The sequence below is a fragment of the Molothrus aeneus genome, chromosome 6, assembly GCF_037042795.1.
Source record: "Molothrus aeneus isolate 106 chromosome 6, BPBGC_Maene_1.0, whole genome shotgun sequence".
Classification (NCBI taxonomy): Eukaryota; Metazoa; Chordata; class Aves; order Passeriformes; family Icteridae; genus Molothrus; species Molothrus aeneus.
The window spans coordinates 62,463,638-62,490,241 of NC_089651.1; the positions used below are offsets into that span (position 1 = coordinate 62,463,638).

Here is a 26,604-nt window from a genome sequence, read left to right on the forward strand (position 1 = left end):
AGGCTGCTCCAAAGCCCTGAACGCTTCCAGGGACGTGGAACACTGCTAAAAATCCATTTATCCCATTTCACCCACCTCCTCTTGGTCCACCTGCTCAGGCTGCAGGTGCAGCTCTGCCAGCCCTGCTGCCAGCTCCGTGCCCTCCCTGCTGCCAGGGGGCTCCCGGGGGCTGGGCAGCCGCGGGATGGGGGGCACGGGCCGGGCACCCCTCAGGGCCTGCCCTCTGCCCAGGGCGCTCCTCAGCTGCGGGATGGGGGGCTTCTCCAGCTGCAGGGCAGGCTTCTCCAGCTGCAGGGAATGCTTCTCCAGCTGCAGGGAATGCTTCTCCAGCTGCAGGGCAGGCTTCTCCAGCTGCAGGGCAGGCTTCTCCAGCTGCAGGGCAGGCTTCTCCAGCTGCAGGGAATGCTTCTCCAGCTGCAGGGAATGCTTCTCCAGCTGCAGGGCAGGCTTCTCCAGCTGCAGGGAATGCTTCTCCAGCTGCAGGGCAGGCTTCTCCAGCTGCAGGGAATGCTTCTCCAGCTGCAGGGAATGCTTCTCCAGCTGCAGGGCAGGCTTCTCCAGCTGCAGGGAATGCTTCTCCAGCTGCAGGGAATGCTTCTCCAGCTGCAGGGCAGGCTTCTCCAGCTGCAGGGAATGCTTCTCCAGCTGCAGGGCAGGCTTCTCCAGCTGCAGGGGGGGCTTCTCCAGCTGCAGGGAATGCTTCTCCAGCTGCAGGGGAGGCTTCTCCAGCTGCAGGGGGGGCTTCTCCAGCTGCAGGGCAGGCTTCTCCAGCTGCAGGGAAGGCTTCTCCAGCTGCAGGGCAGGCTTCTCCAGCTGCAGGGCGGGCTTCTCCAGCTGCAGGGAATGCTTCTCCAGCTGCAGGGAAGGCTTCTCCAGCTGCAGGGCAGGCTTCTCCAGCTGCAGGGAATGCTTCTCCAGCTGCAGGGGGGGCTTCTCCAGCTGCAGGGCAGGCTTCTCCAGCTGCAGGGCAGGCTTCTCCAGCGGGCTGTCCCCTGGAACACACAGGGATTGTCAGGGATGGTGCCAGGACAAACTTCACCTCTCACTTCTGTGTCTACAAAACTCCTCCTGCCATGGAATGAGTGTTAAAAACACACTTGTGCAGGCTCAGGTATCAGTTTATTCCAATTTTAGTGTCTCCTTCCTTTAGGAAAATAGAAATGAGTGTTTAATGCATGTGCACACTAACATAGAATCAAAATATCCTCAGCTGGAAGGGACACACAAGGATCACCAAAGCCCATGCTCGTGCCCTTAGTCCCTTTAACATAATTCACATAGAAAAATCAGGCTATTAAGCAAGGCAATCATATATAAAACACAGCAGTGTTTCCCTTTAAAAAGTGATTAACTTCCTGCATTAAGAGAAAAACACTCATCCCCAAACTTCCATGGAAGGTGCTGTAACAACAAAAGGTTCTTTTTCCAAAGAACCAGAAAAAAATCAAAATGCATATGGAAAACTGCATATGGTAAGTGAAAAAATGCATATGGTAAGTGATAAATACAATAACAAATAATAAATGCAATAATAAAGCAAGTGATAAATACATCTACAAGGCAGAGTCCCATTCCAGGGGCAGGCAATTCCCAAAGCATTCATTTGGAAATTTTCTATATATGCACAAAAATATGGGTCTCAGTGAAGATGAAATTTCAAACAGATTTCTTTAATCAGTGCAAAATTGTGTGGAAATTGTTACTTTGTTTCAGAAACCTCCTGAGTGATTAGGAAGCAGCTTAAACTAAACAGAGAATAAAGGTATTTTTACCCAGGGGGTTGGAACTGGATGAGTTTTAAGGTCTCTTCCAACCCAAACCATTCTGGGATTCCATGGTTCAAATGAAGAGACAAACAGGCACTGAGTAACCCTTTTCTTGCACATGGATTAATCAGGGATTGAACAGTCCCAGGTATTTCTGTGCTGATTTTCCCTGAAGTGCTCCATTTTGGGTTTATTTGAGTTGGAAGACAGAGCCTGCCCTGAGACATTACAAAAAGCAGAGCTGTAGATATTTTACTTTATGACAAATCCAAAGGCTCCACTTTTGAAGAGAAGCCTGCAGGGATGTGAGCAGTGAAGCCATGAGTAAATAAATCAATAAATCCCTCCCATTCCTACCTGCACCTGAGCCACTGCCCAATTCCCTCTCACCTGCCACTGTGGAATTTCTGACCACTGAAAAATCCCTCAAAACACAACCCCCAAACCCCTTTTTATCACATTGAGACCATTCCCACCTGTGTTGTCTCCTGGCTTTTGGCTGAGCAGCTGCTTCTGGCAACCAGGCTTAGGCAGCCCCTGGAAGCTTTTGAGAGGCCAGGAGCTGGAGAGGCTCCTGGGATCCTCCTGGGACTTCCCTGCAAGGGCAGCAGGAGCAGAGAGGTGCTTGGGGCTGTTCCTGGGGGATGACAGGGGGAAGGAGGGCAGGATGAAGGTGCCCTGGCTGGCACTGGGACCTTGGAAGGACATGGTGGGCTCTGCCTGAGTGCAGAAACTTCTCTGGGTCTTGCTGGAAAAACTGAGGCTGGAACAAACTGAGCAAAGGAAAAGAGAACAGTGCTTGTGGTAACTGAGTCTTGTAATAAGAATTTATCGTGAAATAATACACCATAAGAATGATTTCCAGTGAAATAATGCACCATAAAAATGATTTCCAATGAAATCATCTATCATAAGAATAATTTCCCATGAAATAATGCACCATGAGGCTATCAGAGCCTGAAGGTTTGGCCCAACAAGCAGACAAATCAACCAACTTCATTCTGCAAATTGTATTCCCCTCCAAATGTGAGTTTAAGACTTAAAATGATTTCTCAGGCATGTTTTGGAGAACTGTATTTAAAAAACAGAGTGATGCAAGCAGATCAAACACTGCTGTGATCCTCCCCCAGCAGCTCCTTTTCTCTAACCCCCTGACAGAGTCAGAGATCAAAGGGGGGCTGTGAATTAACAACCACTAATTAACTCACACAGGAAGGAGGAGCCATCTGGACAGGGCCTGAACAACCTCTCAGCAACAATTCCCATTTCTTGGGGAAGCAAAGGAACAAAGGGACAACTCCAAAGTGACAGGCCCTGCCTTAGGCCCTGGCAGAAGCCACCTACCTTTGTCCTGCTGGCAGTTATTCAGTCCCAAAAACTGCAAATCAGAGCCCACACTGCCACTCTTCCCACGTGAGTATCCAAGGGTCCCACACTTCCCTGAAAGCTGGGGCTGATGAGAGCCCAGAGCACCTTCCAAAAGAGAACACAAAGAACCAAATCAATGCTCACACACGCTGTCCAACACAGAATATCCAATAATATTCCAAGGATATCCAATAATATCTCATGGGGAATGCAGACTCTGTGTAGCTCTGAGTGGGAAACTCACACTCCAAGTACTTCATTCCAGAGTCTCTAAGCAACCTCAGAAAGCAGCTCAGGGGGAAAAAGGGGAAAGGACTGGCTGCTCTTCCAGGGCACTGCTCCAGCTGGGAGTGCAGGGGGGCAAAGGAACCCCCTGCAACAATCCCCTCTTTGAGAGTGTGACAATGAAGGCAGCAAACACCTCAAAACCCAAGGGAGCACACTTGGCAAGGGCAGGGCTCCCCAGAGGGGACAAGGACAGGGCCCAGGGCCATGGGGCCACAATCCCTCAGGTCTGGTCTTGCCCAGGCTTTCCAGATCCTTCTGGCTACTGAAATATGCAGGACAACAAGAGGCCAGGCTCTTGGAACCGCTCAGAGAGAAGCAAGCCCTGGTTGCAAATGCCCCATGTCCTCTATGATTTCAGTGATCTTCTCTAGGTCACGGGGTAATCTCTAGGAATCAGAGGTCTTCTGGTGAATGACAAAAGCTGGGGAATTCTATGGACTCTTTGTAGGTTTGATGTGGCCTTTTTGTAGTTGTTCACTTACTATTTTTTTGAGAGCATTAAAAAAAAATTAGTATTTTTTCTGCAGCATTTTTTCTGTTCAAGAAGCCATTGATCTATCTAAATGGGTTTTCTAGGATAACTTCAGAGTGGCAGGAGTTGTGGTTTCCACCAAAAACCCACTTCTGCCTTCGCTCCCCACTGGGACAACACATCTCTCCCCCATACTCTGGTGGGCTTTTTCTCTACAAATTCATTTCCCACACCAAAAATCTGCCCTGCCTTGGCAGCTGCAGCACATCCCTGTGTCCCCACTCACCAGCAGCAAGGGCAGGGTGCTCAGAGGTCAGTGAAGTCCTGGAAGTTCTGCTCCTGCTGAACAGCAGCTCAGCACTGCCTGGGATCCCCTGCGAGGGCCGGGGCTTCGGGGAGTGCAGGGAATCATTGGCTGCAGCCAACTGCAGGGAAAACAAAATCAGCTCTGTGGGAAATGGAAGCACAGCCCTGCTCTGGGCAAACAGCACAGCTACAAGCATTTCCACACAAGCTTTACTTTCCCACCTACCCAATATTCAAATATTTTAAGCATTGGAAAGCATTTTAGCTGTTTTGCAGGTCTTACTAAAGTACAGGTTAAAGCTACTCACACTGAAAGGGGAATAAAAACCCAACAAAATAAACTGGTAAAGAACTGAACTATTTTTAAAATTAAATTTTAAAAATTAAACATCGACCTTTTGAATGATGTGCTTTAGATGGGGAAGTGTTTAAATAGACAAGAGAACCCCAAAATCCCAGAATGGAGCAACCACACACTCCAGATTCTTGCAAACCACACACTCCAGTCTAAAACTGTGCCTGGCAACACCAGCAGCTTTTACTGAGAATGGGCTACAGGTAAGGAGAAAATCTCAATAATACCAATATTTAACAAAGAAAAGGTCATGCATTAAGTCAATTTCTGATTTAATTAGTACAATCAGTGATTTAGGTCATTCCCAGGCTGCTCTTCCTTCTGAGAGATACAGGAGGAAAAGAAGAGCAGGAAAATGGTGAGGTGGTTTATTCCAAGTTATTCCAAGTTATTACAAGTTAGGATAAAAACTGTGAGACCTTGGCATTCCCACTCCTGCAATCACCAAACACCATTCCACCCACAGATCCTTCAGTCCATAATGAAATATTCCTTGTACAAACCACCACAGCCTGGTTTCAGCTGGGAGAGAGGGAATTTTCTGCTCAGGAGCTGGTACAGGATAAACTTCCCTCCCATTTTCCCATACAGATAAAGCAACCTATGCAGAAGGAGTAAATTCCAACGCTGCCATGACTGCACAGCTTCCCTCAGCTGTTCCCATCCCAGCTCCAGGAGTGAAAACTCTGCTTCCTTGTACCCAAATTATAATTGCAGCATTGCAAATTCACTAAACACAGCCTCGGAGGTGGGAAATACAGCAAACCCAAAGCTGACAGATGTTTCCCTGGGATAACAGATCCTAGAAAAGGGATTCCTCAAAAGGGTTCAGATTCCTTTAAATTCCACAAATGCTGGAAAACACCTGAATCCATCCACCACAGGAATTGGTAACTTGGTTATCAAAGCACAGCCCTTGAGAGTGACCCATGATGGAATCCTGGAATGGTTTGGGTGGAAAGGGACCTTAAATCCCATCCCATCCCATGGATCCTATCCCATCCTATCCCATGGATCCCATCTCATCCCATGGATCCCATCCCATTCAATCCCATGGATCTCATCCATTCAATCCCATGGACCCCATCCCATCCCATCCTATCCCATGGATCCCATCCCATCCCATGGATCCCATCCCATCCCATGGATCGCATCCCATACCACAGATCCCATCCCATCCCATCCCATGGATCCCAACCCATCCCATGGATCCCAACCCATCCCATGGATCCCAACCCATCTCAACCCATCCCATGGATCTCATCCCATCCCATCTCAACCCATCCCATGGATCCCATCCCATCCCATGGATCCCATCCCATCCCATCTCAACCCATCCCATGGATCTCATCCCATCCCATCTCAACCCATCCCATGGATCCCATCCCATCCCATCTCAACCCATCCCATGGATCCCATCCCATCCCATCCACTGCCCCAGGCTGCTCCAAGCCCCAGAGTCCAAGCTGGAATCACAGCAAACATTCCCTCCCTGCATCCCTTCCCTGTGGAGCTCTGCCACTGGGAGACACCAAAGGTGCTCCTGATCTATCACCAGCAGCATTGCAATGTTCTCCCAGAAAGAGACCAACAGCACACAAAGACAGAGCAACACCTCCACAAAATCCTCTCCCAGCTCCAGCAACAGCAGGGCTCAGATCCCAGAGGGACACCCAAGGGAGGGACACCTTTATCCCACACACTGCTCACCCTCTGTGTCCCTTGGAAAACAAAGAGGTTTTGTTCCATAAATGAGATTTCCCAGGTCATTTGAACTCTCCACAAAGCCCAGCCATCAATTTCTCCAGTTATCATATCAATATGGAAATGAGAAAATTTCCACACAGAGCGAGGGGAGATCCTACAGGTCACATGAACTTTGAGAAAGGCCTTAAATGTCCAGTGAAATGTTCAATTGCTCTTGTTTCCCCCAAAAGGACCCTCTGGGCACCCAAAGGTACCTTCAGCAGCAGGGAAGGGCCTGCAGGGTCTGTGTGTGCCGGGGGAAACGTTCACCCTGCAATATTCCACATTCCAACCTGCCCTTGAACCCCTGAACCCCTCCAGGGATGGAGATCCCACAGCTCTGCAGAGAGGCTGCCAGGCAAACCCCTGAGTCCATGTGCCTTATCTACCTTTTATTTTTAGTACACATTAACTTACACATGTTTTACTCACACCTTATCTGATCAGGAAAGTCTAGACACAGCCTTGGACAACCACCCTGTAACATGACCCTAAAAACACTGGCAGGGAAACAGCTTTAAACATTAAGCTACTTCCATGCATCCCTTCAGCCACAGAATGACTCCAAAAGTTAATTTTTAAGCAAATTCATCTCAAAGGAATGTCTGAATTAATAATTAATATTTGACATGTCCAGAAACCAGTCGACTGCCTGAGATTTATGGACGATAAATGCATTTTCCTTACTGAGGGAGCTAAGGGCAGATGCAGGGCTAACTCCCCCCACAGATGCAGATTCCTGGATGGCCCAGGGACAGGAGCTTGGCACACAGCTCCTGGAATGTCCTCAGCCCAAGGAACACCAGCCAGGTTCACATTCCCAGACTGAAAACACAATTCACCTTCCTGCATCCAAGACAGATCCACGGAATGTCCTGAGCTGGAGGGACCCACAGGGATCATCCCAGCCCCATCCCTGCCCAGACCCCCAACAATCCCACCCTGGGCATCCCTGGCAGCGCTGCCCAAACCCCCCTGGAGCTCTGGCAGCCTCGGGGCCGTGCCCATTCCCTGGGGAGCCCTGGCAGTGCCAGCACCCTCTGGGGAAGGACCTTTCCCAAAATCCAACCTAAATCCCTCCTGGCCCAGCCCCAGCCATGCCCTTGGGTCACCAGCATTGCTGGACAGTGTCCCTGCCCCAGAGAGCTTCGGACAGATGTGATGAGTTAAAGGATCAGGATGTGAAGAAGGAGCAGCAAAGGTGTCAACTACAGCAGTCAGGTAAATACTCCACTATTAAACCACCCCGGTGTTTTAAGTTTCCTTTACAGTAACTGGGGTCTGGCCAGCAGGACTCCAATTCATCCTGTGCCCAGTCAGGTTCCCAGAGGGCAGGGATGGATGGGAGATTGGGAATTGGGAATTCCTGGCTGGGAAGGAGCTGGGCTGGAATTGCCAGAGCAGCTGGGGCTGCCCCTGGATCCCTGGCAGTGCCCAAGGCCAGGCTGGACATTGGGGCACCCTGGGACAGTGGGAGGTGGCCCTGCCATGGCAGGGGTGGCACTGGGTGGGATTTGAGGTCCCTTCCCAGCCAAACCATTCCAGGAATTGATGATTTACCCCACCTCCAAATGCACTTTACACAGCAACCACACAGAGCCCATAAGCTCCTTGCTTTCTCTCCCTCTGCAGGGCTGAAAACTCCTCCCCCATGACAGAGATAAACACAACCACATGTACAAAGGGCTCATTCCTCTCAGGAAAGGACCATTCCCAGAGCCCCTCCCTGACTTCCTTGCACAGGGGCTGTCCCAGACAGGGAATGTTCCTCCTTTCCAAACCCCAGCCAGGTGTTGGTGCCTGTATTAACTTGCTTTTTTGTTCACAGCTGCAGAAAAACCAGCAGGGCTCAGCCCAACCTCTCAGGAGAACACTGGCACTGGTTTTTTGTTGATGTTTTTACAAGCTGTATTAGTTAATACTGAAAAACTGTTCCAGAAAGGAAACCCTTCTTGCTCCAGAGGTGTTTCCTACACATCTTGTTGTCCCAACCCTGTTTGCAGATATCCCAAGGGAACTGATTCAGCAGCTCAGGAAGGCACAGATGTCTTTAGGAGCCTCAGGAGAGGTAACACAGGCACCAAGGAAGGAGATGAGCATTCAAGTCTAGGCATGAACTTCAAGGTCTGACAGTACAGAAACATGACCTGAGTTTATTTGGTTAAGGGCCTGCCCCACAGCCAGGCTGCAGAGGAGCACTCACTGTCCATGACCTCATCATCCAGCCCAGCAACAAGTTACCAGGCAACTGAGAATGAAAATCTGAGTACGTAAATGTGGCACTGAGGAATCTGCTCTACACAGCCTCTCGTTTCCTGAGGAGCTCTGTTTGCTTCATCTCCCTCACAGGGCATCAAGTTCTGATCAATCAAATGTGCCCACTTTAAAATAAACCCTCAACACATAACAGAAAAACCACCACACAGAGATACACCCCCCATGTGTGGGATCCAAAACACATACAGAACCACTGGCAAAGGAAAAAGAACCTGGACAATTTTCCAGAGGTTCCTCCCCTTTCCAGCTGCCGACGTGGTCAGGAGGTGATTACAGCCAAACTCAGCCTGAACCTTTATTCCAGCCTGACCTACATTTTTCCTGCTTGGATCAGCCCAAGGAGCAAGAGCCACACAGGCACTTGGCAGCCACCAGGTTTATCCCAAAGAGCCCTGGCTCAGCCCCATCCCGCAGCTCTGCCTTCAGAGCCTGAGCTGAAGGAGTTGCTCTGTTTTCCCCCAAACAGGAAACTCTGCAGTCAGCCCCACGCCTTCAAACACTAACACACAAATAAAGGCTGTTTTCCCCACTTCTGTGCTCATTCCCAGCGGTTCACCTGTCATTGCTGACATGTCAGAGTCGTGTCACTACTGTCAGACCTAAGGAGTGTCTCAGGTCTCAAAAAAAGATTCAGCTATTTCTTTGTAAGTAGTCTGGTAAATTGCTTGGTTGAACCTGCCATAGCAAATTCCCAAATTTACCTTCCCAGAGCTATCTGAATGCAGAGACCCATGAAACAGCAGCCATACCTCCCAAACACCTCTCACTTAACAAACCCCTGACAACTCTTCATCCTCCCTTTGGAAACACCTTAAGCATAAAAGCACCCGGGGAGCTCCATACCTGCTCCACGCCCTTCGCGACGGGCATCCTCACCCCCGAGCCACCTTCCCCGTCCGCAGCCGGCTCGTTCTCCCAGGGCAGCTTGTTTTTGCCTCTGCCGGCGCTCAGGACTCTCCTGGGGCTCAGTCCCCGCTGGGCACAGGCGGGGCCGTGCAGGGCATCGCGGCAGGCGGGGTGCCCGCAGTGCCCGTGCGCGCTCCGGCTCCTGCTGCCCATCAGCAGCCACTCGGTGTCGGCGCCGGGCGGCGGGCAGGGCCCGCGGCAGCGGCCGGAGCAGGGCAGGGGCACTCCGTACTCCACGAGTCCCTGCTGGCCCAGCCGGGGCAGCACGTTCCGGGCCAGCCGGGCCCGCACGGCGAGCGCCACCCCCGCGCCGCCGGCCCGCAGCTCCACCGCGTCCAGGGCGCGGAGCAGCGCGCCGGCGTTGCCGGGGCCCAGCGCCGAGGCCAGCGCGGCGATCGCCTCCATGGCAGCGTGCCGGACCCTGCGCTTGGCGTCCAGCAGCGCCGGCGCCAGCGCGGCCGCCAGCTGGGGCAGGTCCAGCTCGGCGGCGGGGAAGGCGAGCAGCGCGGCGATGCACGTGTGGAGCAGCTCCTCGCGGAGCCGGGCGCTGCGGTGCCGCAGCAGCCGCTCCTGCAGCAGCAGCCGCAGCACGGGCCGCGGCCCGGCCGCCGCCATCAGCCGCAGCAGCAGGCGGGCGCTGTCCCGCCGCATGGCCGGCTGCGCGTCCCCCAGCGCCCGGGCGGCCGCGCACACCAGCGGGGCCAGCACGGCGGGGACGCGGCGGCCGAGGCGCAGCGCCAGCAGCCGGGTCACCTCCAGCGCGCCCCGCGCCACCGCGAAGTTGGGGTCGTGCAGCAGCGCGTCCAGCAGCGCGATCAGCCCCAGCAGCGCGGCGGCGGGCGCGGCGCCCAGCGCGGCCGGGCTGCAGCCCTCCACCGCCCGCCGCAGCTGCTCCACGGCCTGGGCCCGGCCCCGGTAGTCCCGCCGGTCCAGCAGCCGCGCGCGGAGCTCCGGCGGCACCAGCGGCAGCTCCGGCCCCAGCAGGGCGGCCGCGTCCTCCTGCGGGCCGGGGGGCTCCGCGCCCGGCCCATCCTCAACGGAGCTGGGGCCCTCCGTGCCCGAACCGTTGTGACCATGGCTGGGAGGCTCCGTGCCCGGCCCGTCCTCACCGGGACCGGGGGGCTCCGTGTCCGAACCGTCCTGAATGGGGCCGGGGGCATCCGTGCCCGGACCGTTCAAAGCGGGGCCAGGGGGATCCGTGTCCGAACCGTTGTGAGCGGGGCCGGAGGGCTCCGTGTCCGGACCGTTGTGAGCGGGGCCGGAGGGCTCCGTGCCGTCCTCACGGTGCTGCGCGGAGCCGCCGCGCTCCCAGGCCCGGCCGCAGCCCCGCGGAGCGGCGGCTCCGGGCGGCGGCTCCACCATGGCCCGAGGCCGCGGCCATGGGCGGCCCTCAGGCCCCGCCCGGCAACGCCGCCGTCGCCAGGGGGCGCCGCGTGCCGCGCCGGCGCGGGGCCCACCACGCCGCGGCGAGCGGGGGGGGACACGCGTACCTCCGCTACTTCTCCTCAGGCCGCTGTGGGCGGAACGGGGCACGAACGCGGTGGCGGAGAAGCGGAAAGCAGCGTCACTCGATAGGCGGGGATGGAGTGAAGCAAAACCGGCGGAGAAGCGAAATCGCGGCGTGCCCCCCGCGCGGCGCGCGCTGTGGTAGCGCCCGGGAACGGGCGGGTGTGGGTGTGTGCGGCGGCGCGGCCGTTGATTGGCGGGGCGCGCGGGGCGGGGCGGCCGGAAGTGACGGAGCGGGCGGTGGCGGAGCGGCGGAACGAGGCTGCGGCGCGGCCGGGCCGGGCCTGGGGCACCCCGGCACAGGTGAGAGCGGGGACGGCGCCGCACGGCCGGGACGCGCCGTGATACAGCCGGGACACTGCCGCGGGGTGGTCGTGCGGGCGGCCATGCGTCCCCGGGCGGGGTGCGAGTGTGGCGGGAGCGGCTGCGCGGGGGGCCCGCCCGGCACGGGGAGAGTGGCGGAGCCGCGGGGACCGGGAGCGGTGTGGGCTGGGAGGGACCCTGGGTAGGGACACCGGGACCCGGAGTGGTTTTGGGCTGGAAGGACCTTGGGCAGGGACACCGGGAGCCCAGCGCGCTCCGAGCCCCGGCCGAGAGCGGAGCCGGTGCACCGGGGTAAGCCCAGCCCCGGGCAGAGCAGCAGTTCCAGAAGCGGGGCAGCTTCTGCTGTGTTTGCCTTTCTTTCCCCGGCTGTTGGAGCCGCGCTCGGCCCGCCTCGGGGCTGGAGCTCCCCGACAGTCGCAGATCCAGCCCAGCCCCGTCCCTGCCGGTCCCAAACCCGCGCTCGGGGCAGGGCAGAGCAGAGCCCGCAGCTCCTGTGCTGCTCCCCAGCACGCCCACATCCCCGGCTCAGGTGTTCCCTGGGTTAACCTCTTTGTTTCCAGTCCCTGTGCACGCCCACATCCCCGGCTCAGGTGTTCCCTGGGACAACCTCTTGTTTCCAGTCCCTGCTGCGGTTGGAGATAAGCTTTAGCCACAGGCTGGGAGGATCTGACAGCCCGGAGCCGTTTGGTGTCCTGAGCACGGATCGCTGGGCTGGGATGCAATTCCAGGGCTGCTTCATGTTCCAGCTGCTGACTTCTTGCTAAAAAGTAAAATAAATAACAGCAAATCCATGGTATGGGTGAGCCTGGCCCTGCAGGGGGGTGAGAGGTTCTACCAGGGTGGTACACGAAGCTCTGTTGGTGCAGAATACCTTACATGTGGTTATTTATAGGTGTTTTGGCAGGTTTTGCAGCTGAACTGGGACCACTCCTTTTTCCATGTGGTGGTGCCTTGTATTTCCTGATTTTTGTGTGTTTGTATGATCAAACCAGGAACTGAACACAAACACAAAAGGGGAACACATTCTTTTAGCTTCTGGGCAGGTTTTTTTTTATTATTTAAAATTTTTCAATTCTTCCATAGATAATTTGTGCTGCAAAATTGTGACAAGGAAAAGATTTGTCTCTGATCTTGCCTTTTGCAGATGCACTTAAATTAGTTTCTTTCAGTTATTTTTTCCAGTGAAGAGTGATAACAGGAAAGCTTATTTATCTCTTCATGGGTAAGAGCTTTTTCAGCCCCTTCCCTTCCCTGTCACTGCTATTGTATTTTGCATTTAAACGTTGGCAACCCATTTGATTATTTCAAATGAAGCACTTTTAAGTGGGCTCACCTGCAAGTGAGGTGTCATTTAAGGAGCTGTGCAAATGATGCACTTATTATGAAGATAAAAGAAGCGAGATCTTGCAGAGATCATTTAGCAAATCAAAAGCTGCTCTGCTCAGGAGTGGGGGGGTTGTTCCCTGGAGAACAATGGGATTCTTTCCCCGTGGCCCAGGATCCTGACACATCCCTACCCTCCACCTCTCAGCAGTGCAGGGCTGGGGGCTGAACAAAGAGCTGCTGCACCCTGGTAGTGCTCAGGGAGCTGGAATTAGAGCAGGTGCCTCTAATTAGGGCAGGAACCCGGGGGCTCTGGTGTCACGATGTGCACGGGACGTGGGGGAGAGGAGCTGTGTGGGGGAGTGAGGATTCTGCTCTCCTGCAGCTCCTGGGGAGCGTGGGCAGCTGCCAGTGCTGGGAAGTGCTGAGAATTCCGGGTGCTCAGCCTGTCCCCTGCTCACCTGGGCAGCTCTGAGCTCTCCAGAGGCTGAGCCCATCCCAGCAGGGATCTCCTGGCATGGTGGGGGCCACAGGGTGAGGTGAGGATCTCCCCTTTCTCCTGTGCTCCACTGTGCATCCACAGCCCAGGATTCTGCTCCAGCCCCACTGGCTCTGTGGGGGTGGCTGGCAGAGGGAATGGGAATGGGGAGCTGCTCCCTGCCAGAGACAGGCACTGGGCTGCTCCCCAGGAGCACTAAGCAGGCAGGGAGCTGAACAAAAGGAGTTTAGTGCAGGAGCTGAACTGCACAAAAGGAGTTTAAGAACTTTTAAAACTTCATCTCAAATAAGCCAGTTGTATTCTTCAGTTATCTGTGTTTGTTTCTATTTCAGCCACTGTTCAGTTCTCTCAAACCCTTGATGTAAAGTCACAGAGTATCCTGAGTGGGAAGGGATCCACAGAGATCTTCAATCCAGCTCCTGGCCCTCCACAGGCACCCCAACCATCAGATCTTATTTTACTGCAGAACAACAAAAAAGTGATGGTTGTGGTTTTTTTAATTCAGACTTGAATCTAGCACAGACTATTAATGAACATTTGAAGTCCTGGATTTAACTTGTACGAAAAAGTGCAGCAGGTAAGGATGGAAAAGGGAACTGGGGAGTAACGAACCTTATCAGACAGAAAACCACCTTTTACCCGTTCTCTGTGCCGAACCGTGAGGTGACAGCTCTGAACTGTGTTTGTCCCAGATGGACGGGTCGTCCCCGCCGTTCCTGCTGGCCAAGCTGACCCCGCTGCACTCGGAGCAGCTGCTGCAGGGCCTGAACCTGCTGCGGCAGCACCAGGAGCTCTGTGACGTGGTGCTGCGCGCCGGCGAGGCCAAGATCCACGCGCACAAGGCCGTGCTGGCCAGCATCAGCCCCTACTTCAAGGCCATGTTCACCGGGAACCTGTCGGAGAAGGAGAACGCCGAGGTGGAGTTCCAGTGCGTGGACGAGGCGGCGCTGCAGGCCATCGTGGAGTACGCCTACACCGGCACCGTCTTCATCTCGCAGGACACCGTGGAGTCGCTGCTGCCCGCCGCCAACCTGCTGCAGGTCTGTGTGGTGCCATGGAATGGCCTGGTTCAGCTGTCCCACTTCCTTCCCCAGGCGTGCCAACAGCCTCTCCCTTCCCCTCCCTTGCCCCCTTGCTGAGAGCTGTGCGTCAGTCTTGGCATTCCAGCAAGGGCCTAGGGTGATTGGCAGAGTTCAAAAGATGCCTTTCAACCCTGGGGACATTGGGCCATCCAGGTGACATTTGTCCCCTGAGACTTGCTGTCGCTATAGGACACAAAAGAACACAAGCTCACCACCGTTCTCAAGGTGAAGGAAAAAAAGGGCAGTTTATTTCCTGACTGTAACATTTATAGTTTTCCAAAAGTGACAGTGGATTGGAGGATGACAGTGGCACCTCTCCAATGCCACTGGTCGAACCAACAGTCCATCAACTCTCTCTTCCTCCATAAGGGAATGCAAAACAATGAGTTATTTACAGAAAGTGTGTGAGAAAGTTCACTACAAGAATGTCAACATCAGAAGGCTTAGAAAATCTTAAAAAACCAGGGTGACAACTTCCCCCCTGACCCCTTACCTGGTTGGTGGGATCCCTACCCCTTCCCTCCCCCTCTCCCTGGGGTTAAAAGACACGGCAACCACGCAGTTCGGTTGGAGCTGTTGCTGGATTCAGAGTTGCTGGATTCCTGTGTGCCAGGAATAAAGCTCTGGATCAAAACCCTCTAACAGAACCCAACTCCTTTTTCCTTCAGCTCGCCTTAAAGCTTCTCCACCAGGGGTAAACCTGAGCTCTTGCATGCCTGGACTTGTCCCAAGCGCCCAGCTGCAGCACCCAGCCAGCCAAAGGTGTCTCTGGGGTGAAACCACTATAGCTGCCACCTTTGGTCCAGCAGCAAGGCCAGGCCAGGCCAGGCACGTTCCATCAGGCAATATTGGTATTTAATTCCAATACAGGTCAAGCTGGTGGTCAAGGAGTGCTGCGCCTTCCTGGAGAGCCAGCTGGACCCCGGCAACTGCATCGGCATCTCGCGCTTCGCCGAGACCTACGGCTGCCGCGAGCTCTACCTGGCCGCCAGCAAGTTCATCTGCCAGAACTTCGAGGACGTGTGCCAGACCGAGGAGTTCCTGGAGCTGACGCACTCGGAGCTGGACGAGATCGTGTCCAACGACTGCCTGAACGTGCTGACGGAGGAGACGGTGTTCTACGCCCTGGAGGCCTGGATCAAGTACGACGTGCAGGAGCGCCAGAAGTACCTGGCGCAGCTGCTGCACTGCGTGCGCCTGCCCCTGCTCAGCGTCAAGTTCCTCACGCGCCTCTACGAGGCCAACCACCTGATCCGGGACGACCACACCTGCAAGCACCTGCTCAACGAGGCCCTCAAGTACCACTTCATGCCCGAGCACAGACTGTCCCACCAGACCATGCTGCTGACGCGGCCCCGCTGCGCGCCCAAGGTGCTCTGTGCCGTGGGGGGCAAGGCCGGGCTCTTCGCCTGCCTGGAGAGGTGAGGAGCGCCCTGGGCACTGCCTGGCACCCCTGGCAGGGCACACCGGGAGCTGGGATCCCCCAGTCTCTGGGCTTGGACGAGATCTGGGAGTCCCACCAGGGTTTGTGGGTGTGGTTGTTCTTTTCCTCCATGAAAACTCTTCAGCAGGTTTTCTTTAACAGGGATGAGCCCCAGGTTCCTCCATAGAAACTCTCCAGCAGTGTTTTTTAACAAGGATGAGCCCTAAGTTTCTCCGCAAAAACTCTTCAGCAGGGTTTTCTTAACAAGGATGAACCCAAAATTTCTCCATAAAAACCGTTCAGCAGGTTTTCTTTTTTTTTAGCCAGGATGAGAGGATGAACCCCAAGTTCTTCCATAAAAACTTTTCAGCAGGTTTTCTTTTTTTAACAAGGATAGGCCCCAAGTTTCTCCACAAAAACTCTTCAGCAGAATTTTTTTAACAAGGATGAGCCCAAAATTTCTCCATAAAAACTGTTCAGCAGGTTTTCTTTTTTTTTTAACAGCATGAGCCCCAAGTTCCTCCATAAAAACTTTTCAGCAGGTTTTCTTTTTTTAACAAGGATAGGCCCCAAGTTCCTCCATAGGAACTCTCCAGCAGGTTTTCTTTTTTTTAAACAGGGATGAGCCCCAAGTTCCTCCATAGAAACTCTCCAACAGTTTTTTTTAACAAGGATGAGCCCCAAGTTCTTCCATAAAAACTCTCCAGCAGGTTTTTTTAACCAGCATGAGCCCCAAGTTTCTCCATAAAACTCTTCAGCAGGGTGTTTTTAACAAGGATGAACCCAAAATTTCTCCATAAAAACTGTGCAGCAGGTTTTCTTTTTTTTTTTTTTAACCAGGATGAGCCCCAAGTTTCTCCATAAAAACTCCATCAGGATTTCGTTTTTTTTTTACCGGGATAAGCCCCAACTTCTTCCATAAAAACTCTTCAGCAGGTTTTCTTTTATTTAACAAGGATGAGCCCCAAGTTCTTCCATAGAAACTCTTCAGCAGGTTTTTTTAACCAGGATGAGCCCCAAGTTCAAAATCCTCTTTTATTTCATGAATAATTTGCAGTGTTAGGGGGTTTTGTTTGTGCCAGACATTTGTTTGTGCAAACAAAAAAGCTCTGGAATAATTTTCATTCTGTTGATTGAGTTAATAAGGTGGTTAATTAAGTCTGTACAGTTCTCATTTTTCCTTCCAGGTATTTTACTTAATTTTCCCCCTGATTTGTTATTATTACAAACAAATCGTAAAAATTAACTTGCTGTCTGACAAATGTGCTTCCTGATAATTCAAAATTCCTTGGAATTAAAATAGACTTAATCAGAGCAGAGTGAAGGAGAAGAAAGGAGGCTCAGGGGGACTTTTCCCTACAACTCCTGCCAGGAGGGCACAGCCAGGGGGGTCAGGCTCTGCTCCAGGGAACAGGGACAGGAGCAGAGGGAACGGCCCCAGGGTGGGCACAGCAGGAATTTCCCCATGGAAAATTGTACCTGGGAGTTCCAGCTTGGGGCTCATTTTGATAAGATTTTGATAAGATTTTTGGGCTGATTTTGATGAAATATCCAATCTAAGCTGAATATATTTCAATAATGCCAGGTAGGGTTTCACTCCAGGTTTTCCATTGCATTGTTGATCCTGGGATGTGATTTAGGACAAAAGTTCCTCTCTGGAAGCAGGAATTGTCTCCCCAGCAGCTGTCCTGTGTTATTTAGTGGCTGCCATGCCTGAATTTTGGGAATGAATTGTTGGATTTTTCCATCCAGAAGAGAGGGGTAGATCTGAGCTCTGCCTCTGTCTGTACTGAGGGATTACAGGATATTTGCAGGAGGAATTGTTCCAAGGAGAAAATGGAAGTGGCTGCACCAGGGAAGTTTGGAGTGCCCAGCCCTGGAGGTGCCCAAGGATTTCCTGGAGGTGGCACTGAGAGCTCTGGGCTCAGGGTGGGCACAGCTGGGACTCTGATCCTGGAGCTCTTTTCCAGCCTCAGGGATCCTGGGATTCCATGAAGGGGTTCTGGATCATGCTGTGATCCTGGCTTTAATCCCAGCTGTGGGCAGGTGTCTGTGCAGGCAGGAACAGGTGGGTGCCCCTCCTCCTTCACTGCCTTCCAGAATGAACCTCCTCAGTTCCTGGAGAGTCCCTGAGGCCCCTCCAGGGAGCAGAAGGAGCAAAAGAGAGAGAAAAACAACTTCATGTCCCAAGCTGGTGTGGCTGGGTGTGCTGGGAACATGGGATTAACATTCCCAGAGCTGCTGGTTAAAGTGTGTGTGGGCTGTTCGTATCCAAATATCCATTTTTCCATTTGCACTTCCACTGACAGAGCTTTGGTGTTCCCTGTGCCCAGGCAGGCTGCCTGGACTGGTTCCACAGCTGGATTCTGCAGCACATTCTGGCATCTCCTTTGCTGGGACAGTTCTGTGCTTGCAGAGAGGAACACTTGTGAAAACCTGGCCAGAGCTGGGTGTTCCTTTCCCTGGCTTCAGAGGTGTCAAAGTCATTTCAAGTTAATTTTCCCAGTGATAGTCACTGATACTAAATCAGATGTCAGGGCTGGGAATTGTTGGGTTTATAGACTTAAAAAATAAAGGGAGTTTTGTGCTTCATTAAAAAAAAGATTTGAGTGAATAAAGTCATTCTCTGATATTCTTCAGCTCTGCTTCTTTCCCACCTTCTTCAGTGATTATAAAAATGCAGCCTTCCAGTACAATTTGGATTATTTTCGATTTTTTGGTGCTTCATAATAACAAAATTACTTAGGATCTATTTAATCTCTATTCTCTGGTGTCTCAGCAGCTCCTGTTTCTGGCTCTTAGTGCCTGTCAGTTCTCCAGCTCCTGTATGGTTTTTGAACAGATCATGTTTCCTCTGTACCAGATAACCTCTTAATTATTTAGCTATTTTATTAATTAAACTATTCAGGTAGATTGGCTAGGCTTTATATGGGGCAAGCTAGACCCACTGTGTTCTCACACTGAGTATAATTAAAAGAAAATGGTATTTTAGGGCTTAGACTTAAGGCTTAGACTTAAGGCTTAGACTTAAGGCTTAGACTTAAGGCTTAGACTTAAGGCTTAGACTTAAGGCTCAGACTTAAGGCTCAGACTTAAGGCTCAGACTTAAGGCTCAGACTTAAGGCTCAGACTTAAGGCTCAGACTTAAGGCTCACACTTAAGGCTCACACTTAAGGCTCACACTTAAGGCTCACACTTAAGGCTCACACTTAAGGCTCACACTTAAGGCTCACACTTAAGGCTCACACTTAAGGCTCACACTTAAGGCTCACACTTAAGGCTCACACTTAAGGCTCACACTTAAGGCTCACACTTAAGGCTCACACTTAAGGCTCACACTTAAGGCTCACACTTAAGGCTCACACTTAAGGCTCACACTTAAGGCTCACACTTAAGGCTCACACTTAAGGCTCACACTTAAGGCTCACACTTAAGGCTCACACTTAAGGCTCACACTTAAGGCTCACACTTAAGGCTCACACTTAAGGCTCACACTTAAGGCTCACACTTAAGGCTCACACTTAAGGCTTACACTTAAGGCTCACACTTAAGGTTCACACTTAAAACCTTAAGTCTAAACCTTGACTTAAGGTTTAGAATGCTGTTTAAAAGAAATAAAGTGTTTTAAAGATGGATTTTTCAGGGTAGTTTGTGCTACGTGGACTCTTTGTTTAAATTACAGAGTGCACATAAAATGCACATTTATAAACTGCAAGCTGTAGTTTCTAAATGTACATTTGTAAATGCAGATGTGTGCTTCCCTCTCTGTAATTTGCTTTTCTCTCTCCCGTTTCTGTGGCTGGTTTGGTTTGGTTTTGGTGCGTTTTCCCCTCCCTTTGGGGCACGTTTTCAGGCCTTGCAGTTCTTCCTTTGCTGACTGGCTGTGTGTTTCCCCTGCAGCATGGAGATGTATTTCCCCCAGAACGACTCATGGATCGGGCTGGCCCCTCTGAGCATCCCCCGCTACGAGTTCGGGGTGTGCGTGCTGGAGCAGAAGATGTACGTGGTGGGGGGCATCGCCACGCACGTGTGCCAGGGCATCAGCTACAGGAAGCACGAGAGCTCCGTGGAGTGCTGGGACCCCGACACCAACACCTGGAGCTCCCTGGAGAGGATGTTCGAGAGCCGCAGCACGCTGGGCGTGGCCGTGCTGGCCGGCGAGCTCTACGCCCTGGGCGGCTACGACGGCCAGTCCTACCTGCGGAGCGTGGAGAAGTACGTGCCCAAGGGCAAGGAGTGGCAGCTGGTGGCACCCATGAGCAGGACACGGAGCTGCTTCGCTGCTGCCGTGCTGGACGGCATGATCTATGCCATCGGGGGCTACGGGCCTGCCCACATGAACAGGTACGGGCTGGGGGCACCTGGGCACCAGCAAACACCCTGAGCAGGTTCATTAATCCTTGTCCTGCCCACATGAACAGGTACGGGCTGGGGGCACCTGGGCACATCTGGACACCAGCAAACCCCCTGAGCAGCCTTTTTAATCCTTCCCCTGCCCACACGAACAGGTATGGGCTGGGGGCACCTGGGCACCACCAGAACACCCTGGGCAGGTTCATTAATCCTTGTCCTGCCCACATGAACAGGTACAGGCTGGGGGCACCTGGGCACCAGCAAACACCCTGGGCAGGTTCATTAATCCTTGTCCTGCCCACATGAACAGGTACGGGCTGGGGGCACCTGGGCACATCTGGACACCAGCAAACCCCCTGAGCAGCCTTTTTAATCCTTGTCCTGCCCACACGAACAGGTACGGGCTGGGGTGACCCTCTGCCCACCTGGGCACCACCAAAACACCCTGAGCAGGTTCATTAATCCTTCCCCTGCCCACACGAACAGGTATGGGCTGGGGGCACCTGGGCACCACCAAAACACCCTGGACAGCCTTTTTAATGCTTGTCCTGCCCACATGAACAGGTACGGCCTGGGGGCACCTGGGCACCACCAAAACACCCTAGACAGCCTTTTTAATCCTTGTCCTGCCCACATGAACAGGTATGGGCTGGGGGCACCTGGGCACCAGCAAACACCCTGGGCAGGTTCATTAATCCTTGTCCTGCCCACATGAACAGGTACGGGCTGGGGTGACCCTGTGCCCACCTGGCACCAGCAAAACACCCTGGGCAGGTTTATTAATCCTTATCCTGCCCATATGAACAGATACGTGATGGGGACACCTGGGCACCACCAAACCCCACAGGCAGCCTCATTAATCCTTCCCCTGCCCACATGAACAGGGATGTGCTGGGAGCACCTGGGCACCACCAAACACCCTAGACAGCCTTTTTAATGCTTGTCCTGCCCACATGAACAGGTACATGATGGGGGCACCTGGGCACCATCAAACCACCTGAGCAGCCTATTTAAACCTTCCCCTGCCCACATGAACAGGTACGGGCTGGGCACACCTGGGCACCAGCAAAACACCCTGGGCAGCCTTTTTAATTCTTTCCCTGCCCACATGAACAGGTACAGGCTGGGGACCCTGTGCCCACCTGGCACCACCAAAACATGTTGGGCAGGTTTATTAATCCTTATCCTGCCCACATGAACAGGTACGGGCTGGGGGCACCTGGGCACCACCAAACCCCACAGGCAGCCTCATTAATCCTTGTCCTGCCCACATGAACAGGTACATGATGGGGGCACCTGGGCACCACCAAACCCCCTGAGCAGCCTATTTAAACCTTCCCCTGCCCACATGAACAGGTACAGGCTGGGGGGACCCACACTGCCCACATGAACAGGTACATGATGGGGTGACTCTGTCCCCACCTAGCACCAGCAAACCCCACAGGCAGGCTCATTAATCCTTGTCCTGCCCCCATGAGCAGAGATGTGCTGGGGGTGACCCTGTGCCCACCTGGCACCACCAAAGCATCCTGGGCAGCCTTTTTAATGCTTCATGCCCTGCCCACATGAACAGGTGTGTGCTGGGGGGACCCACCAGGGCACCACCAAGCCCCATGGGCAGCCTCATTAATCCTTGTCCTGCCCCCCTACATGCTGGGATGACTGTGTGCCCACCTGGGCACCAGCAAACCCCTGGGCAGCCAATTAAATAATCTCCAGTGGATCCTGGGCCTCATTAATCCCTGTACTGTCACACCAGTCCCACCATTCAAAAGGGAAATCTTTATTTTTATTCCACTTTGTGTGTTCCACCTTGTTTGGACTCCTTTTTTAGATCACCTAAAAGGTGATTTTACCAAAAAGGTAAAAACAAAGACATGCCTGCACATTACTGAGCCTTGGAGCTCAAGCCTGCAAAATGTGAGGGAGGGTGCTGAGTTTTACCACAAAAGCCCTGATTTGAGGTGAATTGGACTTTTCCCATGCTCAGTACAACAAAATAAATACAAAACTCTGATGGGATCTTGAATTAGTGTGACTGCTCAAAGCAGGATTGAGGATGGGCATTACTGCTCTGACTCCAGGGGTTGTTTCAGACCTTGCATTCCCAAGGAGTTTTCCTGGTCCCACCATGCTCTTTAACTCCTCTGTTCCCTGTGGATGTCCAGGGACATCCAGTTACCCAAAGGAATCATTTTCCATCATTAAAATGGGAACAAATCAGCTGAATGGCCCTCCAGGAAGCAGAATAATAAACTGCAAGAGCTGAATAAAGAATGAAACTCTTGTTCCTAGGGAGGGACACAGTGATTGTTCAGCAGGGTGGCACCAGGTGCTGTAATGATGAATTGCATTGACTTTTTATACTTCAGGCTGAGTCAGGGAGGTTTAGGTTGGATATTAGGAAAAGGTTTTTCCTTTAGGTTCTTCTTTTAGGAAAAGGTTCTTCTTTCTATTAGAAAAAGGATCCTTGGACTCCTTGATCCTTTTAACTCAGGGTGTTCCATATTCTGTGAATAATTTGGTTTTATTTGTGCTTGGAGGGGTGAGTACTGAGCCATGCCATGCAGCACCAGGCTTCTCCAAGCTCTGGCATTAAATCAAGCTCACACTGGGTAATGAACCCCCTTTTCCAAACTCTGTGCTGCTGCTGATCTCCTCTTCCCTTTTTCCTGCCCTCTGTGCTCCTGCAGCAGCACTTGGGCAGGAACAGCCCTGAGCCATGAGTGTGTTAATGACTGACCATCTGTACAGTGATCAGAAATGTTAATAACGATGAGAATTCATTTCCCTTTGATCCTGAAACCTCTCCTGCCCTCAGTGGTTTGATCAGCAGCCTCTTTTGAGCTTTTCCTGAGGAATATAAATACACTCTCCACATGCTTTTTCTCTCTGAATGTTATTTTCAGGCCAGCCTCAAGGTAATTTTGGATTTGCTGTGTAGCCACAGAAATACACTTCAGCTCTGCATTGTGTTCAGTTTCCCACAGCATTTTTATTTCAATAGATTAATAGATTATTATATTATTTTACTAGATTATTATATTATTTTAATAGATTATATTATTTTACTAGATCATTATATTACTTTAATATATTATGATATTATTTTAATAGATTGTTATTTATGTGATATGCATTTTAAATTCTTATTTTAAAAAATCACACCAGACATCCTGAAGGAGCTTTCAGCTCTGAGGAACCTCTTGGTTTTAGGGTGTGACCTGAAGATCCAGGAGAGTGGGACAGGGAGGACATGGGAGAGGCTGAACCAGCTGCTGTGCCAGGGGGAAATATCACAGAGCTGTTTGGGATGGAAAAGTCTTTTAAGATCATTGTGCCCAAACTTTGACTAAATATATTATAAAAATAGGTTAAAACTGAATTTTGGCAACACTGTTGGGCTGCTTTTGTTGTGGAAATGCCCTGGGGTGTGATTGATGCTTCCCAGGTGATAACACAACCTCTGGGTGCTGCTGTTGGGTTGTACCAAACAACTGCACCACTGAATTTTCCATCAGCTCCAGCCCTTTCCTCTGTACTCCATTATTCCTGTGTGGTAATTCTGGCAGAGCCAGCTGGAGCTGTGCCACTCCAGGAGTGAATCCTCTCCCTGAGATCCCGGGCTCATGGCTGTGTGTGTGCCACTCCAGGAGTGAATTCCTGGGATCCCAGGGTCATGGGTGTGTGTGTGCCACTCCAGGAGTGAATTCCTGAGATCCTGTACTCATGGCTCTGTGTGTGCCACTCTAGAAGTGAATCCCACTCCCAGATCCTGGGCAGAGCCAGCTCTACTTGTGCCACTCCAGGAGTGAATCCCATCCCCAGATCCCGAGCTCACAGCTGTGTCTGTGCCGCTCCAGGAGTGAATTCCCCAGATTCCAAGCTCTGTGTGTGTGTGCCACTCCAGGAGTGAATCCCATCCCTGAGATCCCTGGCAGAGCCAGCTGTGCCTGTCATACTGCAGGGGTGAATCCATCCCCAGATCCTGAGCTCACAGCTGTGTCTGTGCCACTCCAGCAGTGAATTCCCCAGATCCCAAGCTCACAGCTGTGTCTGTGCCACTCCAGCAGTGAATTCCCCAGATCCCGAGCTCACAGCTGTGTCTGTGCCACTCCAGCAGTGAATTCCCCAGATCCCTGGCTCACAGCTGTGTCTGTGACATTCCAGCAGTGAATTCCCCAGATTCTGAGCTCACAGCTGTGTCTGTGCCACTCCAGGAGTGAATTCCCCAGATCCTGAGCTCACAGCTGTGTCTGTGCCACTCCAGCAGTGAATTCCCCAGATCCCAGGCTCACAGCTGTGTCTGTGCCACTCCAGCAGTGAATTCCCCAGATCCCAGGCTCACAGCTGTGTCTGTGCCACTCCAGCAGTGAATTCCCCAGATCCCAGGCTCACAGCTGTGTCTGTGCCACTCCAGCAGTGAATTCCCCAGATCCCTGGCTCACAGCTGTGTCTGTGCCACTCCAGCAGTGAATTCCCCAGATCCCAAGCTCACAGCTGTGTCTGTGCCACTCCAGCAGTGAATTCCCCAGATCCCAAGCTCACAGCTGTGTCTGTGCCATTCCAGCAGTGAATTCCCCAGATCCCTGGCTCATGGCTGTGTTTGCCTTGCAGCATGGAACGTTACGATCCGAGCAAGAACTCCTGGGAGACCGTGGCCTCCATGGCTGACAAACGGATAAACTTTGGGGTGGGGGTCATGCTGGGCTTCATCTTCGTGGTGGGGGGACACAATGGGGTGTCCCACCTGTCCAGCATCGAGAGGTACGACCCCCACCAGAACCAGTGGACGGTGTGCCGGCCCATGAAGGAGCCCAGGACAGGTGGGACATGGCAGAGATGAACCTCTGAGCTGGGAACACCTGCAGGGAGAGTGCCAGGGACTCCATCTGTGGGTGAGGGTCACTTCAGCACTCTGTGAAAGGATCTGAATTTCTCCAAGTTCAGTTTATTAATGCTGAGCTGTAACAAAAATTGTAAGGAAGTAGTAATTCTACTCTACCTCCTGTTTTTTCAGTGATTTCAGCTGTGATGAGTTGCAGCAGTTCTCTGCTCACTGTTGGGTGTGGAGACTCAGGGGTGCAGGGTTGTGGTGCAGCTCCCTGGGACAGGGACAGGGCTCAGGGAGAGCTGGAGCTGGGCCAGGGAGGGTCAGGCTGGAGATCAGGGAAAGGTTCCACTGTTCCAGAGGGTGCTGGCACTGCCCAGGCTCCCCAGGGAATGGGCACGGCCCCAGCAATGCCACCCAGGGATGCCCAGGGTGTGATTGCTGGGGGTCTGGGCAGGGATGGGGTTGGGATGATCCCTGTGCGTCCCTCCAGCTCGGGACATTGCATGGTTCTGTCCCACGGTCCCTGACGGGGCGCTGGCACAGAGGGAGGTTGTTTCATTGTAGGGAAGGGGATGAGAACAGCACAAAAGGAATGTCAGACCCGGACAGAGAGGGCTCCCTCGTTCGCAGCCCTTTTCTTTAGCCAGAGGGGGCTCCGGGGGTGGCTCCGGGTGCGGACACAGCCCGGTGCTTCCCGCAGGGTTTGATGCTCTCCTCTCTCCGCAGGCGTGGGCGCGGCGGTGATCGATAACCACCTGTACGTGGTGGGCGGGCACTCGGGCTCCTCCTACCTGAACACGGTGCAGCGGTACGAGCCCATCTCGGACTCGTGGCTGGACTCGGCGGGGATGATGTACTGCCGCTGCAACTTCGGCCTCACGGCCCTCTGAGGCCGCTGCCCCTCGCACGGGGGCGGCCGGAGCTGAGCCCGCGGCCCGGCCCGGCCCGGGGCCGCCAGGGAGCCGCTCCTGGGGCCCGGGCATCCTCCGGTACTGCGGGAGCACAGGGTGAGAGCTCCGTGTCCGGCTGCCTTTGGCACCCTGCTCGCGGCCGGGGGTTCGGGAGAGAGCTGGCATCCAGTTGGGAACGTGTCCATCCGGTTTTGGGAACGTGTCCATCCCACCCTTTCTAGAGCTTGTGTCTCTTCCTCCTGTGGAATGCGGAGTTCCCCGTGCTGGGGAGGCGGGGTGAGCGCGGGGGGTGAGCGCAGCGGGGCTGAGCCCCGCCTGGGCTGCACGCCGGGAAAGCACCAGTGCTTCACGGGGCTTTTCACGACCGGTAACTCAAGGGCTGCCTTGTTTCTGTATCTCAAGGTTTGTACATAATAAATGCCATAGGATGTTGCCTGTACTCTTCCTTTGTCACCTGCTTCCTGGTAGGAGGGCTGGGATGATCCTTGGAGACGTTTACAAGGCAAATTTATTGCCTCCTCGGGACGGTTTTGGATCTGACGAAGAGAATTTGCATTTTTAACTTTTCCCTTCTGTGTTCTGCTCATGGAGAAATGAGTGCTAGATGAACTGACTTCATGCTGCTGAGTCCTTTCCGTTGGAATGCGAGGAGAAATCAGAGCAGCAGCATTCCTAGCATGGCACCCAATAAAACCTCCATCCCAGCCCTTCCCATCCTCGCTCATGTCCGTGTTCCCCTTTCTTCAAGGACTGTATGATTGCTTCCTCTGAGTGCTCCCATCTCACAATGGTGCTAAATGTAGGGGTACCCCCGAGGCTGTTGCTGATTTCGGTGCATAAAGCATGTTTGGATTGTTCCACTGGT

General features: G+C 53.1%; 2 protein-coding genes across 5 annotated transcripts in view; one reads left to right on the forward strand and one right to left on the reverse strand.

Moving 5' to 3' along the window:
* TOGARAM1 (TOG array regulator of axonemal microtubules 1) overlaps positions 1-10,846 on the reverse strand; it is a 38,058-nt gene extending 27,212 nt beyond the window's left edge. For all 3 annotated transcript variants that reach the window (XM_066551376.1, XM_066551375.1, XM_066551374.1), the window contains exons 1-5: positions 9,422-10,846; positions 4,181-4,319; positions 3,111-3,239; positions 2,243-2,539; positions 76-992 (exon numbers count right to left, since the gene is read on the reverse strand). In XM_066551376.1, the coding sequence (XP_066407473.1) occupies positions 76-992; positions 2,243-2,539; positions 3,111-3,239; positions 4,181-4,319; positions 9,422-10,846 (2,907 nt within the window). The remainder of the gene's footprint in view (positions 1-75; positions 993-2,242; positions 2,540-3,110; positions 3,240-4,180; positions 4,320-9,421) is intronic.
* Positions 10,847-11,186: 340 nt separating this feature from the next.
* On the forward strand, positions 11,187-26,596 carry KLHL28 (kelch like family member 28). Of its 2 annotated transcripts, XM_066552722.1 has the most exons (7): positions 11,187-11,293; positions 13,469-13,713; positions 13,829-14,176; positions 15,089-15,639; positions 19,542-19,985; positions 24,612-24,820; positions 25,555-26,596. In XM_066552722.1, the coding sequence occupies exons 3-7, from the start codon at positions 13,829-13,831 to the stop codon at positions 25,716-25,718; spliced, it is 1,716 nt and encodes a 571-aa protein (XP_066408819.1). In that variant the 5' UTR covers positions 11,187-11,293; positions 13,469-13,713; the 3' UTR covers positions 25,719-26,596. The 2 variants fall into 2 exon arrangements, with proteins under 2 accessions (XP_066408819.1, XP_066408820.1); XM_066552723.1 differs by lacking the exon at positions 13,469-13,713 and having other exon boundaries at positions 11,246-11,293.
* Positions 26,597-26,604: the final 8 nt, after the last annotated feature.